This window comes from Emys orbicularis, chromosome 2, assembly GCF_028017835.1.
Source record: "Emys orbicularis isolate rEmyOrb1 chromosome 2, rEmyOrb1.hap1, whole genome shotgun sequence".
Lineage (NCBI taxonomy): Eukaryota > Metazoa > Chordata > Testudines > Emydidae > Emys > Emys orbicularis.
The window spans coordinates 66021291-66038219 of record NC_088684.1 but is presented as its reverse complement, the minus strand read 5'-3'; the positions used below and the strand labels follow the sequence as shown (position 1 = coordinate 66038219).

The 16929-nt window shown below is 41.6% G+C and overlaps 1 protein-coding gene across 1 annotated transcript in view; it reads right to left on the bottom strand.

Moving 5' to 3' along the window:
- CA8 (carbonic anhydrase 8) overlaps positions 1-16243 on the bottom strand; it is a 48119-nt gene extending 31876 nt beyond the window's left edge. Inside the window, exons 1-3 of the mRNA XM_065399774.1 lie at positions 15937-16243; positions 14998-15189; positions 10451-10575 (exon numbers count right to left, since the gene is read on the bottom strand). Coding sequence (XP_065255846.1) covers positions 10451-10575; positions 14998-15189; positions 15937-16243 — 624 coding nt within the window. The remainder of the gene's footprint in view (positions 1-10450; positions 10576-14997; positions 15190-15936) is intronic.
- Positions 16244-16929: the final 686 nt, after the last annotated feature.

The window sequence follows — 16929 nt, the reverse complement described above, 5'->3', positions numbered from 1 at the left end:
TTGCCTCCCACTGCCCCTTAATTAGGATGACTAGGAAGGGGTGTGTGGGAAAGATGGGGATTTCTGTAAAAGTCTCTCCAGTCTATTTTTGCTATGTAGATGTCTTTGCTGTGTGTGTGTGTGTGTGTTGCTATATTATTTTTAAGCTTTGAGAGACCAAAACCTGGCAAGAAGACTGGATTAATATAGTGATTATTAATGCATACAAGTTTGCTGCATCTTGTGGAAGAGTCAACTATATTGTGTGCTATCAGAGTCACCAGTTTTCTAAGCTGCAAAGAAAACATGAAGAGGTGTGATTTAAGAGAGTAATTCTGGAAAATGTATTCACATGACCAGCTTCTCAACTGAAATCAGTGGGCCTAAGGAAACTGCAATTAATTTCCAGGGATTTAAAACCAGACTATTCACCTGAGGAAGGACTTGTCGTTTAAACAAGGGCTGCAGGGCAGGGGATCTTAATCTCACTGATTTTATTTTTATACATAAATTTATCTAATGAAGGCAGAATAACACAATGATCACTCCCATCTGTTTATTTCATTTTTTCAGGTAATTTGGTTTGATATTTGCTGTAAGGTGACCTGAGGTTCTTTCTAAATGGATGACAGTAACAGCAAGAGTAGGTTATTTTCCAAACATAATCTTGACTTCTCTCCAATGAGCAGTTATACTTAAATAGTACACACTTCAAGGAAGCTCAGAACAATTTTCAGTTCAATACTGCCCAACTTTCCAACAATAATAATCTTCACTGTGTATCTTTAATGGCCTGCTGTTGAATTGCAGTTTTACATGCTGCATTAGTATTGTATAATGGCTTTTCTCTGAGATTGAGGTACTAGATTGGGCCTCAGGAGAATGGTCTGTCTATATAGATGCTTATTAGAGCTGGTTGAAACTCAGAATTTTAAATCCATGAGGAATTCTGACATTTCAAAATTTCCATTCATCCTAAATCATAATGAAAAGTCATTTTCCACAAAATGGGGACATTTTTCATTTCAGAAATATCTAAATGATCTTATGAAAACATTTCATTTTGACATTATTATTTTGACTATATTACAGTATGTTATACTGAACTTCATATAGCATAAAAGTTGAAACAATAATGTTGAAATGAAGTGCTTTGGCCATATGGAAACTAAAGATTTTGACTTTACCCAAACAAAATATTTAGATAATTATTGGTCAAAAATGTCAATGAAATCGATACATTCCCACAAAACATTTCAATTTAATCAAATCAGCATTTCCCTCATCTACTCAAGGGGTGGAGGAGATAATGCTGAATCCTTTAAAGAGGTCTCAGAAATTGCATTCCCTTCAACACAGCCAGGGAACTGTGAGACATTCCACCTTCGGTGCTTCCCCTAGGATGATGCAGTTCCAGATCAGCCATTACTACACACTGTGGCTAAGTGCAACAGCATAGCCCTAAGTGAATACAATAAGATTTGGTCCTAGTGTGTTGGCCTTCTAGGCAAAGATTAGCCCTCAACCGCAGACCTCTCCCATGGCTTGCTACTCATTTCCTTCTACCAAACATTCCCTATGTGTCATTTCTTACCCAAAAGGGTACCTTGCTTTCTGGCTGATTTATCTGTAGTGGGGACCTTCCAGTTCTTAAATGCATAATCCTTTGCACTGTTAACAGTGGTCCTTCAGAGGAACTATTGCAGCAGCCAGCCCAAAAGATTCTGAGGTGCGCATGAGACTCAAAAGCATCTGCTGCACAATTGGGAAAAAAACAGGAAAATCCCTGGAAAAGGGAGCAGATGGGCAATGAGCAGTTTGGGACCCACCTGCTGGTGACTTTTCCCTTAAATGGTGGTGGCTGAGTAGTATCGTGGATGTCTTCCCAGCATCACCCCTGGATTAAATTGCAGTTTTTGCTCACAAAGAAGGCCCCAAACACATTTGACATAAGCACATGAATACCCTTCTTTCAAAGAGCTGGAAGAAGCATTTCTCCCTACATCCAGCTATATCAAAGCCATCCCCGCCTGCTAGCATATCAACCATTAATGCACCTGGTGTGCCTTATGAATCAACACTGCAATACAAAGTTCTTAAATGTATTCTTTGCAAAGTATAAACTATGTGTGACTGAGCTAAGCCATAAGCACTCAATGTTCATATTGGTGAATTACCTAGAATCAAAGTACAATTTGGGGACTGTGAGTGATCATTTGGATCAAATTATCTGTCAGCAACAAATAACAAATCTAATACTGAAAGAGCTTAGCAACTGGTAACAAAGCTATTTCAGGAATCATATGCTGCTCATATTACTTTTAAAATGATGATAATGAATGTATTTCGTTTTGTCCGTTTCTCTTTGGTCTACTGAGAGGGGGAGAGAGGGATTCCAGTTTTGCACAACAGCCAAAAAACAAAACACAAACCAGTAAATAAGGGGGAAATCTGAAGTTCATACTAAGTGAAAAACTGCTGGAAAATACTTTTTTGCAGAGCATCAGCTAGATTCAACCCCCAGTGTAACTCCAGTGATGATTCTGGAGTTGTACCAGGAATCAGTCTGATTCATAAAGTATTATGTAAGGGGTACAGATTATGATTATACCTTCATTCTATATAAGAGGTAAAATTATGTATTTCTTTTTCATCAGTGATGGTTTGAATCTGGATCCGGTTGTGAATAAAAGAATAGTTGTTAGTCATAAAAACACTACTTTAAACACTACATTACTAATCAACAATGATACTAGACTGAACAGTCATTTAGTTATTTGAATATTAAGTTAATATTCTATTAGGGAACTTTCTTTATTAAAAATACTTCTAAAAATTATGAGCAGAAAAACCTAAAATTGAAATTTAAAATAGCAGAATTAAGTTTTGTTAAAGCACTCTGAGCCAATTCCTGCTTGTAAAGAGTGAAATTCACCCCCTTATTTTGAGATCGTAAGTGGATCTTAAGCAATTCATAAGCTTTGTGCTGCCCCTCTGCAAAGGAGTGAATTCCATCCTTTACAAGCAGGAAATCAATGAGATCATTGAGGTGAATGAGATGTAGGCCTGTGTTTAAAACATTCCCATTTGAGTTTATGGCCCAGATCAGGGGTCGGCAACCTTTCAGAAGTGATGTGACGAGTCTTCATTTATTCACTTTAATTTAAGGTTTTGCGTGCCAGTAATACATTTTAATGTTTTTAGAAGGTCTCTCTCTATAAGTCTATAATATATAACTAAACTATTGTTGTATGTAAAGTAAATAAGGTTTTTAAAATGTTCAAGAAGCTTAATTTAAAATTAAATTAAAATGCAGAGCCCCCCGGACCGGTGGCCAGGACCCGGGCAGTGTGAGTGCCACTGAAAATCAGCTCGCGTGCCGCCTTTGGCACGCGTGCCACAGGTTGCCTACCCCGGCCCAGATCATAGTCACATTAAAGTTACTGGCAAAACTCCCACTGATTTCAGTGGTGCAAGATTGGTGCCTAATCTTGGAAACAAGTGTTATTAAAATGGGCCTGCTTGCCTTACTCCTCTCACCAGACTCACTGAGGTCAAAGGGAGTACTTGTGTGAGATAAATGGAGTAGGATTTGTGTGTGCATGGAGGGGAGTAGACATTGCCGACCTGGTGTTACAATTACATGTATTTTGTTTCTTTGCTTTGTTTTATCAAGCAAATTTACAAATGAAGCAATAAATCATTGAATAAAATAAACAGCACAGAGGCCTCTGAACTACATATATAGGGTGACCATATTTCCCTATGCTGAGTATGGGACACCTGGAAAAATTACTTGTTTTTAAGCAAATTCAATGGCAATCAGAACTATGCAGTACAAACGTTCAAATTAACATCAAGATGTCTGAGCCCCTGTCAAAAAGAAATACTGTGTAGTTGGATTCTTTTTATTTATCTTCTTATCTTTAAGGCTTTGGGGTTCATACAGGGAGAGGTGACACACACACACTTACATACACCTTTCTCACACAGGGGGATGACCGACTGACCTGACCCTCCCTGCCCGGCGCTCTCCACCCTCCATGCCTCGCTGGGCCCCTGGAATGGACCCGCCTCTCCTGATACATGGCGCCACGTCTTCCCGAGGTAACACGTGGGGGAGGGGCACACGCAGGGTCACATGCTCCCCCTCCCCAGATTTCTGCCAGGGTTCACACCAGAATGTGTCCAGCAACAACCTTTCAGCACTGTGCCGGAGGGAAGGGATGGGAGCTGCTTCCAGCCGCAGGGGCAGGAGGGGGGAAGGGATGACCTGGACCATGTCTTTGCAGAGCTCATCTCTTCTCCCTACCCCACTCCCCTGTGGTTGGAAGCAGCTTGTTCCTTCCTTCCCGCACAGTGTTGAAAGGCAGCTAATACCTCCAGGCTGCTGCTGGCCACCGACATAACCCAGCCGCCTCCTGTCCCCTAGCTACAGCGAGGGCAGGGAGGGGTTAAGCCCTATAGATGCATTGTGCACCAAGGCCCAGGGAACCTGACTGCAGGGGCTTCAGCTAACCTGGCCAGAGAGGTGGCTCAGCAGCGGAGGATGACTAGGGGATGGAGCAGCAGCCTTGCACTCCCTGGGGGAAGGACGGGGGGGCAGGTGAAGAGGGTGCTAAGCTGTGAGGCCTGCAGGTTTGGGGCATGAACAGGCTGGAAATCGCTTTCCCCACACACACTCCAGAGCTTAGCTGAGGGATGGAGAGGCTTCCCCATGCCAGCACTGTGCGGGGGGGTTGGCACATGCAGGGCTCAGCTCCTCCTGGCCAGTGCCCTGGGCCGGAGGGTCTTGGGTTTTTCAAGGGTGCCGGCCCAGCCAGAGGCAGTGCGGGATGGAAGGAGCCTGCCGGCCAGGCTGCTGGTGAGCTGAGCACCCCAACCAACGGCTGGTTCTCTGCACAGCGCTGGGAACAGGACGCACCCCGCCGAGGGGGGATATGGAGGAGCAGTGGGGCTAGGGGGATGTGAAAGGGCAAAGCAAGGAGAGGACAGCAAGAGGGGCAGCACGTAAAGGGCTGATGGGTGGGCAGCAGAGGCCACCGGCTAGCGCCTGCACACACTCACCAGCTATCGCAGTGTGCAGCCAATGCCGGCCAGAAACGGGGTGGAGGGGCAGGGCCTGCTGGCCAAGAGCCAGCACACAGCAGGGGCTGTGCTGACAGACCAGCATGGGGAGCAGCCAGCCCCACCAGCAGCCTTGCACACCCACCCCCATTGTCGGCCACTGGACCCCCCCTCCCCAACTCACCGCTGGTGGGCGGGCAGCTAGTGATCAGGGATCTGGCCAGCAGCAGGACCCACCAGTACTGATGGTTGGGGGAGACAGAAAATACGGGATAATTTGCCTTTTTTTAAAGAGAAAGTTGGGACACCTGCAGAAGAGCTTAAATATGGGACTGTCCCTTTAAAAACGGGATGTCTGGTCACCCTATACATATATGCAAAATAAGGGGTGAATTTCACTCAAGGACATGTCTACATTGCAATAAAACACTCACAGATGGCCCATGTCAGTTGACTTGGGCTCGTGGGGCTTCAGATGTGGAGCTACAAAACTGCAGTATAGACATTTGGGCTCAGGCTGGAGATTGGGCTCTGGGACCCTCCCTCCTCAGGGTCCCAGAACCCAGGCTCCAGCATGAGCCCAAACATCTGTACTGCAATTTTATAGCCCTGCGGCCCAAGCCCAAGCCAACTGATATGAGCCATTCACAGGTGTTTTACTGCAGTGTAGACATACCAAAGGTGAGCAGAATTTGGTCCAAAATGCTTTAACAAAACCTAATTCAGACATTTCAAGATTAAGGTAAAGTTGAGTATAAACCTGTGCGTTAGGGGCATGGAATTTTTTCTCACAGAAATGAAAAAGGGCAGATTGGTACAGTCTATATATCTGATTTGAAAGCTGTGCTAAAACCAAACCCTATGTATTGCTAAACAGATGGTGAAGATGTTTGAGGGAGAGAAATGTAATATCATAATTTTAGTCTGAAGCCATAAAATAGTACTTTGTCTCAATTAAATACTTAAGATGGCATCATTTCAGATGAGCAAAAGAAAATATAATTGTTTCATTTAGACTGGGTGAGTTTTACGTATTTATTACAGCATTTTTAGTGATAGTTATTGTCGTGATGAAAAATACAACAGAACAAACGAGTTTGTTTTATATTACATTACGCAAAAGACAATTTTATTTTATTTTTTACTTTTGTTTGGCTTTGCTGTTCAAAACTCATTCGGACTCCGCAGGCAACTGTGAGGTTGGTTTTTTTTAATTGAAAATTTATGACAGCAAAAGGGAAGGTGTTTCTCTTCTCTACATCTTGGAAAGGCTTGGAAATGATTTGCAGCTTATTCCCTTCCACTGATAGTTTGCACAAGGTTTGGAAAAAAACATACTGCAGCTGGCTAGTAACGTGTGTACAAAACAAGCTAACATCAGCCAATATTTTAAAGGGTTGGATTCTACAGAATTCTCCACTCTGCTCCCAGTCAAGTTGCTAGCATTGCGAGGAACCATTTTTGACCAGTGTCAGTTTTATTTTATAGCAGCTTCCTGTGATTGACTCTAAAAATTAATTGTTCTTTTAGGGTTAAATTGTGCTGTTTGGCCCAGTCCTGAGCAAGTACCAGTGTGTAAGCTACACCGTCCTAGGACAAGTTCAGGGACATACTATGACATTCAGAGACACGTCTCTGAGGCACAATTCCCTCCAGGCTTCTCCCTTGCTCCAGTAGGGTGGTAATTTGCTGTTGGCCTATATCAGCAGTAAATTCTTAACCTCCATTCCTGCACCAGGCAACAAGTAGGAGGGGGAGAATCAAGGTTCCACACATTTGCCACCCCTTCCTTCCCATTCCCCACCCACCTTCTGGAGGGGGTGAAGAGTAAGGAGCTTGCAGCACCCACTTACTCGTTCATCTCCACACTCAAGGCTTGGGTAGTTCATGCACAGGTAGAAGAGTAGCTCTTACTCCCTTTTCTCCCCTGTATAGGTGTGTACTCCAAGTCACAGTCTAGCCTTTGTATCTTTCAAGGAAATGGAACTAGATACTAATCTTCTATTGTTGAGCTCTTTATCAAACTTTTAACATCAACAGCAGCCTGAGAGAGTAAAGTATCCCTGATTATGCTCAGTAGAATACTGCATATGATTTCTGAGGAAGGCTGTATGAAATACCTCCTCCCAGTTTTTGGCTGCAAGGCAAGATTGGGCATTGTATTTCTTTCTAGGAACAAAGGGAGGAGGATTGTGAACAACATGTACAGTACATGTTAAAAAAGGTGTTACAAAGTTTACATTAGACTGCAGTTTGCTGCTTTGTCTGGCTTATCTTGGTTATTGCAACTACAAGGGTTTCAATTAAAATGATAACATATATATTAAAGTCAACATTTTGATTTCTTCCACTGGGGAAGCTGAAAAAACAAGACTTTACCGAATTTCTGATAATAATAAAAACAACAATAAATTTAGCCTCTGAGTCACATGAACAGCAGTTTTGTTAAAACAACATTGTAAATCATTTCAAGTGTTTGTCCCAGAGGTCACAGTACAAACCTAATTTGCTAATCTATTTAGCCATGAACCTGAATGTCCTAACCCTGTGCAAGATTCCAAGATGTCTAGTCAGAAAATAATAGATTGTTACACTTAGAGATACAGGATATTGCTTAATTCCTATCTAATAGTTATATCAAGGGTAAAGAACCAGAGGAAGGAACTAAGCAGTAATCCTCTTCCAAACATTGAGAAGTAACATTCCTGTCTAAAGTCAGACTTTACAAGGGTTGTTGCTCTGATATTCTGTAGCTGTTCTGTAATAGCTGGCCCAGTTTATTAATGTAAGGGTGTGTAGGATGGTTCCTATATCTTAGAGTCGGAATTCAAAATCAAACTGCTGCTCTGATCAATAAATACAGAGAGCCAAATCAGATATATCAGTTGAAATCCAGAGTTACTACATTGGCTTCAATAGAATTACTCGGGATTTTAATGGAATAATAGAGATTACAATATGGTCCCAGTTTGGTGTGTTGCTAATAGATTTAGTAAAAACCATGCAGTTTTGTTTATCATTTGTTCATATACTTGGTTTGTGTCCTCCTGAAAGTCTTATCATCCAATGTTTTTTATTCTCAGTGACAGAAATGCATTTCAGGCTTCTAAGGCAAAAATCAGCAGTTGGGCCAGACATTCTCTTCTAGTGGAAAAGCCAGGCACAGCTCTCAGGGGCCTGATTCTCAGGCTTGCATTTGTGTATACCCATTTACACATACACACTACAAGATGAGAACACATACTCCACAGATGGGTATGCAACTGGGTAGACACCTATCACTATCTATTAGTGTACACATTAAATTACTGTTACCTACCAACCCACTGAAAATGAGGCCCTAAAATACATACTATGACCACCAGCTCCTGAACAAAAAGATGCCCGTATAACAGGCAAGAAAATAGCTCTACTGATCAAAGTGACTGTTCTTGATAAAAGTAATGTGTGGAATCCCCAGAATGAAGACAGTGATTAGATGTAAGATGTTCTGTAAGATGTGACATAAATCATACTATTGAAGGAACATATGTGTTTGTCATGAGCACCTACTTTCACCCTCCTCAATTTTTACAGTATGATATTTGGACCAAAATTTAGCTGCCCTGTATGCCTAAGACTAGAAAACTCATAGGTAGAAGGGGAACATGGAGCAGAAGTTTTCTACAGAAAGTGTGGTTCCTCCACCATTTCAATCTCCCCAAAAGACATGCAAAGAAGTCAATCTGCAGTCTGTCAAAGCAGGATCGTGTGGGAATAAGGGACATGGGGTTACGGCCTGTATATCTGTCTGTACATGACTTCTAACCCAAGAGTGATAACGTCCCACAAAAGAAATCTACTTGGAGACCTGTGTGTAAGGCTGCATGTGTATGCTGCTTTTACAATGTATTTTAAATAAATCAATAAATCTTAACTTCCAGCCATTAGACCTATCCTACTGTCACCAGTAAGCAAGATCCTAGGATCAGAACTTAGCCAAAAATGGCTTTGATGCAAGAGATGAAGTGGAAACCAATTTGCTCTTCTATAGATCTATATACACACTTCTGTGCTAACTGTAATGAAATCTTGGGTTTGACATCCCTCACTTTGTCAGGACGTTTTAGCACAGCTGTCATGCTGCCCTTAAAGGAGACGCAGCATGGGTTTCCACTGAGGCTGATCAGATCTGTTGGCTAATCCCTGGACCTTTTTCATGGCTTGCCTCCATGCTGACCCTTTTTTACATACTGATTTATTTTTTAAATGGACATTAACTTACTGGGGCAGGTTTGCTTTATCTTGCATCAGTTGCCCACTGTCACAAGGGGCCACTGGAACTGCTTTGGCGTGGGGATGCATCTATACAGGGTCCAGTAAAAGGGGGCGTAGAAGCTGTTACTCTGGCCCTACATTACCTGGTGAGTCCCCCATGTAGGGGTAACTTTCCTGAAGCCAGTTCTGCAGTGGACTGATACAAAACTGTCACAGCAGAGGCCAAGATCTGACCAATGTTCCTAACCCAGTTATTTAAGCTATGCATTAAACCTGTATCTATTCCACAAGTCCGTGTGGATTTTTATATTTATTTTTTAAATAAACGCTGATTTTTATCCTTTTTCTTTTAAAAAATTCTATTCCAGCAGAGTGGGCTCCATGTGTAACCAGTCAGTAACAAATGCCCAAGCACTTGAAGAGGAGAGCATAAATAGAGCTTCTAAGGGATTATGATAAATAGCAAGGCAAAAATAATTTTTAAACCTCTGAAAAAAGGCATGAAAGTCTCCTTATAATACAAAAGATGAAGTGCACAGTAAATGAAAATACTGGAATGATCTTCTGCAGTACAGTTGCAATCGTGGAACATAAAGCTGAGTATCTGTGGAACAGCTCAAATTTTAAGATTGCAGAACATTTGTACCCTTCTTTCCAAAGCTGAGCTTCACTCCATGCTATGATTATATAGAAGAATTTCATACATCCTCCAGTTTTCAGATGTCTAAAGCTTTTCATGAACAATTTATTTATGCTTTTTTAAAACAAGTTTATTATTTAATTATTATTTACCATGGAAAGGCTTCCAGCAGCTATTTCCCTCCACTTATAGCTATTAGTCAAGGTGACATAGGAAGTGTTGAAATAGCAGATCTTGTTAGAATGCTAATATTACTAAGACAGAAGTTAATAGTTCTGCAAGTTAACTTTATGGCCAATTAATCATGCAATACGATGTATGCTAGAGGCACATTACTAAAGACTCAAATCTCAATTTACTGGCACTAAAGCACACTTCAGCAGACGGTTTTTTCATATGAAAAATGCTGAGCTAAAATAAAAGCTGTTTTGAACTACCAGGTTATCAAGCAATGATTTAACATCTTATGCATAGCACAGGTTTTTTGTAATGTGTTATCATTCTTACCTCCATGGGAAAAGCTTTAAAATTAACAGTGTGTTCAGAGCCACGCTGGTTTTCTCTCCCCCAGTGAAACTGAACATCATGTAGTTCAAATTCATGTCCCCGAGGTAATGGCCCACCTACTAACACTGGAAAAGAACACAAATGAAGACATACTTAGTTTTCCAAGCAAACAAGCTGCTGAGTACATTGTCCACAAACAATTGGGAGATTGTTGCAAACTTCTTTATTACGATCTATCTAAGAGAGAATGGGAGCAAAGCTAACATACCTGCTGCCTTTTCTCCTGTGTTATTACCCATCTGCAGAATCCCAATTCATTCTCAGTTATATAATGCTATGAAAATGGTATTATCCTGCATTCTGAGTTTTACAAGGTGGAACAGCTAGTCATATTGCAAGATAAAAGCATTGTATGCTTATCACTCCAAAGAGTGAATAGGTTTATAGATTGATAACCAAACAGACGCTCTGTGTTCTAACCAGATGATGTGGTTTCCTTCTGGTGTCAAACTGCATAATTGCCTCGTAGCTGTACAAATGCCTCACCTGTATCACCTATGTTTGTTGTGCGGAAATTGGTCATGAAACTCTGGCATTCTTGGCTGCCAATGTTTTGTTAGATAATGATATTTTGATAGACAACACCTGCCAGGCTTGTGAGATATAGGTTGCCCTTATGTTCCGTGAGCTCATAATAAATAATCTTAAGATTCAATATCAACACTATACTATATTTACTTAAAGTAAACCACTAGGAAGATGCTTCACAGTACTCTAGACCGCCAGAATATTCTTACTGCTGTTTCTAAAACCCACAGTTGTGAATGTGGGATAATGCTTTAAAATTAAACAACAAAAAGATCCATCCCCCAGTCATAAAAAATGAAAAGAAGTATAAATTATAACTTGAACATTTGACATTAATCTATCTTTTCGCAATGGTATATACACATAGGTGTACAGATCTGAAGCCAAACTTTGGTCCTCACTTCCATCCTATACCAGAGTTTGGTCCAGTGAGTCCTGAAGCTGCTTAGGAACAAATATTGCATTCAGGTACATGCTTAAAACTCTTCACTGAAGTCAGTAGGAGTAATGTTCTCATATACAAGGGCCGATTTGGGGCTTAGAATGCTTACAGGTCTGCTCCAAACCCTATCAAACTCTAGTCTCTCACTGTCTTCAATGTGATAAACATTGAGGAAACCAACATGTCCAGAATACAGCAAAATCTGATAATGTGTTATATTAATATTATATCTTTAGTAACACAGATTTTTTTGGTGAAAGGAAATATTATTCCCATTATATGTGTGACTGGAAGTGCTCTCTACTGTAATATTGTTTTGGACTTACAGGACCATCACCAAACCTATCTCTGAGGCTTAATTCATAACACTCATCTCATGTTAAGAGTATTTATTATCAGTGCATAGAACATATTCATGTGCACTTTGCCTCTCTGCAATGTGTGATTCCCTATTGGAAAATCATTCTGAAACTTTTTTCAGAGTAGCAGCCGTGTTAGTCTGTATCCGCAAAAAGAACAGGAGTACTTGTGGCACCTTAGAGACTAACGAATTTATTTGAGCTTAAGCTTTCGTGGGCTACAGCCTACTTCATCGGATGCATAGAATGGAACACACAGAAAGAAGATATTTATACATGAAAAGAGAACATGAAAAGGTGGGAGTAGCCATACCAACTGTAAGAGGCCAATCAATTGAGATGAGCTATCATCAGCAGGAGAGAGAAAAAAACCTTTGAAGTGATAATCGAGATGACCCACAGAAGGTGTGAGGATATTTTAACATATTTTAACATGAGGAAATAGATTCAATTAGTGTAATGACCCAACCATTCCCAGTCTCTGTTCAAACCTAAGTTAATTGTATCTAATTTGCAAATAATTCAAGTTAAGCTGTCTCTCTTTGGAGTCTGTTCTTGAAGTTTTTTTGTTGCATTCTGAAACTGAAACTGTCACTCCTTGTAAAGTATACTTGACCTGCATTGTGGTCAAAGGAGAAGTGTTTCTGCTAGTAGAATACCCCTAAAATATTTCTGAAATATTCAAGAAGGCTCTCAATCATATCTATTCTCCTCCATTGTAAAGTCAGTCATGCTTTCTCCATCTTATATATCATACATGCACAGTGCCCAAACTGGATGCAGCCTGTAAAATGTTTATAAAGTCAAATGAAGAGTCTGAATGTATGTTCTGAATTAAGGATCAAAAGAACCATCATTAATGATAGCTCTATAGATGACAACAATATGTGCACTGTGCAATGATACAGCTGAAAAATGTATAGTCTGAAATGGAATAACTATTGATTTTAATATACACCTTTACCCCGATATAACGCGACCCGATATAACACGAATTCGGATATAACGTGGTAAAGCAGCGCTCCGGGGGGCAGGGCTGCACGCTCCGGCGGATCAAAGCAAGTTCGATATAATGCGGTTTCACCTATAACGCGGTAAGATTATTTGGCTCCCAAGGACAGCATTATATCGGGGTAGAGGTGTATATTTTAGTCATTCCACTTTATATATTTGTAGGCTTTTCTATGGCTACTACACCATGTATATGGGAACCTCTCATACATTAATTGGCCATATTTTCAAAAGTGCTCAGTGCTCAGGAGCTCCCATTTAGAAAATCTGGCTAAATGGATTTGTCTTCACAGTACCCCATGAGGTGGCAAGCTGTGGGAGCCGCAGCAAGATCCTGGGTTTGGCCAGTTTAGGGAACTGGACACAGAGGCGTTCTATTGTTGTGGTCTTTAAGCTTAAGGGAGCTTATATTAACTCCTTCCTCCCCCTCCTGGAGGCAGAAGACATACACCTGTAATGAAAGATCTATCCTGATTTTACAGATGGAGAACGGGGGCACAGAATGATTAAGCGACAGGAAATCTGTGGCAGACCTAGGAACAGAAGATGGGATTTAACTGAGACTGCCAGCTTATTTCCCACATGTCACCAAAGACAGTAACAGTTAGGCACTATCACTCTGAATTCACGGTGGTGACCTAGAGGTGACTGTACTCCTTTTCAAGGACCTCATATCCAGACATGTATAACTTTTTAACTCTCTGTAAAAATCCCCCCCAACAGAAGTTCCCAAACAATGGCCCATGTATCACTGGTGGCCCTCAGAACACTTGCTGTGGTGAATTGACTGGTCACATCATGCAAGTTTTCATCCTGGTTAAAATATGGTAAACACCGTACTTTCTGAATATTAACATGAATCCCTAGTGCTATCTTGACAGACTAAAGCTCATCTCAAAGATGTACATTGCATGCCTGTTTCTCCTTCCACTATACAAATCCGCCACCTATATTATTGGTTTGATGAAAATAAACATCACAGGCCAGATCCTGGGCCCTTGCTCTGACCTCTTTGCACTAACAGAGCAACTGGGGATTCCCCCAGAACAGATGAATAACCAGCTGGCATAAAGCTGGCTCTGCATCATCCTTCCCAGACTGCTTTGAGTAGGTGGCATGTCAGGCATGGCTGGAAAGCCTTGGGCTCTAGCAGTCTTGTGCTTCATAACAGCCTCTACAAGGCTGTTACCAGTCAGCACAGTTCTGAGACTCCTCTAATGCAGGGTCTGAACTGGCCCCTGTCCACCACAGGACTGGAAGGTCACAAAGGATTGCCTCTCTCCACCTTCCCTCCAGACTTTTAAGTCCTGCACTGAGCATAGCTCATCCAGATGCAAAGTTCTGATCACAGAATTCCTCACCCAAGATTTCAACTTTCAGTTAAGCTGGAAATGGTGTTTTTATTGCTTTCTAGGGTTTTTTTGGGGGGGGGGCGGGAAGAGCCGGGGGGGGGGGGGCAAATACTGATGCAATACCCTTTACAAATGAAGGCCTATCAACATCCTAAGTATAATTCAAGCATCTTATCCTAAATGAACCATCAAGGTCCACAGTTATCCATATAGTGCATCATCAAAAGCCATGGAAGTCAATGGAAAACTCCTGTTGATTTCCATAGACTTTGGATCAGGTCCACAGTTTCTGTCAGTCATAAGTATAAAATACAATTTGGGTTCCACAACATCTTAGTTATATTCTGGACAATTTCTAAACTTCAAACACTGTTGGCTCAAGTGAATTAGGTCACACCATCATAAGCGGAAATTTTGAACAATGCTGCATGTTGTGAACCAGGCTGGCATCAGCAAACTTTCTTGACATAAGGATTAATTATTAGATTTCTAACAGCAGCAAACTTTCTTGACATAGGATTAATTATTAGATTTCTAACAGTATCACAAAAATGAATGTCCAGTTTTGAACCACAACAATCCAGCTACCCACAAAGCTCACTCCTGCTTCCATTAAAGTCAGTGGCAAAACTACTATTGACTAAAATGATGCAGGATCTGGATCACAGCTCATTTATAGAAGTGAATGTTCTTTCTCAGTTCAGTTACTGTGCAGAGAATATTCCTTAAGACAATCTAAACTTTATCATCCATTTTATTGTGTTGGGAAAAAATGTAAACAATGATTAAGCATACCTGATTTTGACTTAAGGATAATTTGAATGGAATGCCCATCATTAATTACTTCGCAGTCACGGCAAACAACATAGTTTGGTGATAAACGTACTTCTAGTAGTGAGGGGTCATATTTGGCTTCTCTTGAATTCAAGTTAATAGGAGACTGGTATTCTCCATTAGCATCAGGAAAGATCAACCCCCATTCGACTCCTAAAAATAAAATGAAAAGCTAGCATGTGGAAATAAAATATGATTGTTTTTCATGAAGGGCATGCAGCTTTAACCTTTACATACATGCAAAAATATATAATTGAATAGACCCTTTCACTTAAAGGGACACTGTCAAAAAATGCTGTAAACAAACAAATTCCTTTACCCCTGTTACTAATACTGTTAGATAGTTCAACATGAATTAATTTTTAAAATCCCATTGGCTACTCATAATTTATTATCAGTTTGCCTTTTTTGCATTTCTCTGAACTTGGACAATGAAATCAACTAAATCAGTTCTACTTTGTTTTATAGTCGGTTTCACTATCAGGTTCTTAGTGCTCCAGTGTCTGAATTTTAAAGGCAGCAGAGGAATATTTATTTATTTTTAAAATACCTGATTTCTCCTGTTAGGTTTTTGTTTGTTTGTTTAATGGGGAAAATATTTCTGTTGGTCTTAGGTTGCATAAAAGGGTGTTTGTACCACATATGGATTTGGGGACAAATGAAAGTTGACAGTGCCCCTTGACACCATGATCTCAGCTTCGATATTACCCTGAAAGTTTAGCTGCTAAGGAGGAACCCGACAAGCCAGCACTACGACGGTGTGATGATGGTCTGCATGTCACTGTACTTTGCCTTTCCATAGGTGAAACGTCCCTTTCTCCCCCGCACAATGAAATTTCTCCCTCCTTCAGCCCCAGCCAGCAGCTCGGGGAGCCCGCTGCCTTCCCACCCTCTCCTTACCTTCCTCGTAGCCCCACTCCAAAGCCTCCTCCTTCTGCGGGAAGGGCTCGGGTTTCTCAATGAAGCTCTTGTCAGCCATGGGCAGAGTCTCCACACCTGCTGTGTCCCTCGGAGCGTCCCGGGGTCTCCCTCTCTGAGCGGGGCTGCCTTGCGGAAGCCTGTTCACTTCGGACGGGAGAGGGGGGTTAGTTTGCAGCGCTCTGGGCATGTGAGTGTGTGTGTGTGTGTCTGTGCTGCGCGTGTCAAGCAGTGGCTGGAGGTTTGGTTTGCAGAGCAGCCGGTGTGTGTCTTCCTGTGGCACACACATAGCGGGGGGGTTGTGGGACTGTAACACTGTGTAACTGTGTAACTAATCAGAGGTGATTAGACAGATTCGATCTCTGGATGCTCTATGCGGAGATGTCCTGAGACGGAGTTGTGAGGACAATAGTGGAGAGAAAATCAAGGGGGGGGGGGGGAGAAAGAGAGAGAGAATATAGCCTGAGTAGACGGACAGGTCGATACTACACAGACCTACAGGTGCTGTAAACGGAGTGGGATGATGCTGTTGATCTGGCCCTGTGTCCGTCTGTCTGGCGATGCTGCAAGCAGGATTATACTGCAGGTAAATTTAGTTAATGCAGAAACTCCAGTGAGTGTGTGTTGGGGCTGTACTGAGCCATCCCACTGGCAGCAGCTCATAGCCAGATATGAGATCAGAAGTGAACTCTTGCAAGAAGCAATGGGCTTAAATTGCAGCAAGGGCCGTTTAGGTTGGACATTAGGAAAAACTTCCTGTCAGGGTAGTTAAACGCTGGAATAAATTGCCAAGGGAAGCTGTGAATCTCTGTCACTGGAGGTTTTTAAGAACACATTAGAACATGTGTCAGGAATGGTCTAGTTATTATGTAGTCCTGTCTTGAGTGCAGAGGACTGGACGAGATGACTATTTGAGGCCCTTCCCAGTCCTACACTTCTCTGATTCTTACCTGAATCTGATCACAGGTCTGATCT